The sequence below is a fragment of the Hydra vulgaris genome, chromosome 01 (genome assembly GCF_038396675.1).
Source record: "Hydra vulgaris chromosome 01, alternate assembly HydraT2T_AEP".
NCBI lineage: Eukaryota > Metazoa > Cnidaria > Hydrozoa > Anthoathecata > Hydridae > Hydra > Hydra vulgaris.
In genome coordinates, this window is record NC_088920.1 from 37,145,001 (window position 1) to 37,145,292 (window position 292).

The 292-nt window shown below is 30.8% G+C and overlaps 1 protein-coding gene across 1 annotated transcript in view; it reads left to right on the forward strand.

Moving 5' to 3' along the window:
* LOC124809705 (tachykinin-like peptides receptor 86C) overlaps positions 1–292 on the forward strand; it is a 15,575-nt gene extending 15,283 nt beyond the window's left edge. The window contains exon 2 of the mRNA XM_065787103.1: positions 1–292. This exon is cut by the window's left edge and continues 1,098 nt beyond it. Coding sequence (XP_065643175.1) covers positions 1–58 — 58 coding nt within the window. The 3' untranslated portion in view covers positions 59–292.

Below are 292 nucleotides of genomic sequence, written 5' to 3' on the forward strand. Positions count from 1 at the left end.
GCTTGACTGCAGTTCACCACTAAATGGGAGTGGTTCCATCGAACATAGTTTTGCATAAAACTGTTATATATTGTGAAACACATTTAATTGCCGCCATTTGAGTACTTTAAATTCTAAAACCCGTTTTTCTGATAAAGTGGCTAAGGTTAATTAGAAGTTAGAAGATGGATAAAATAATTATAAACTAATAAAAAAAATTTAATTCTCTCATCCATTTAGCAAACTTTTTCCAGCAGAGGTTGAGTCAAAATGGCAATAATCTAGCAATAACTGTTTAGCTATTTTTAGTAGA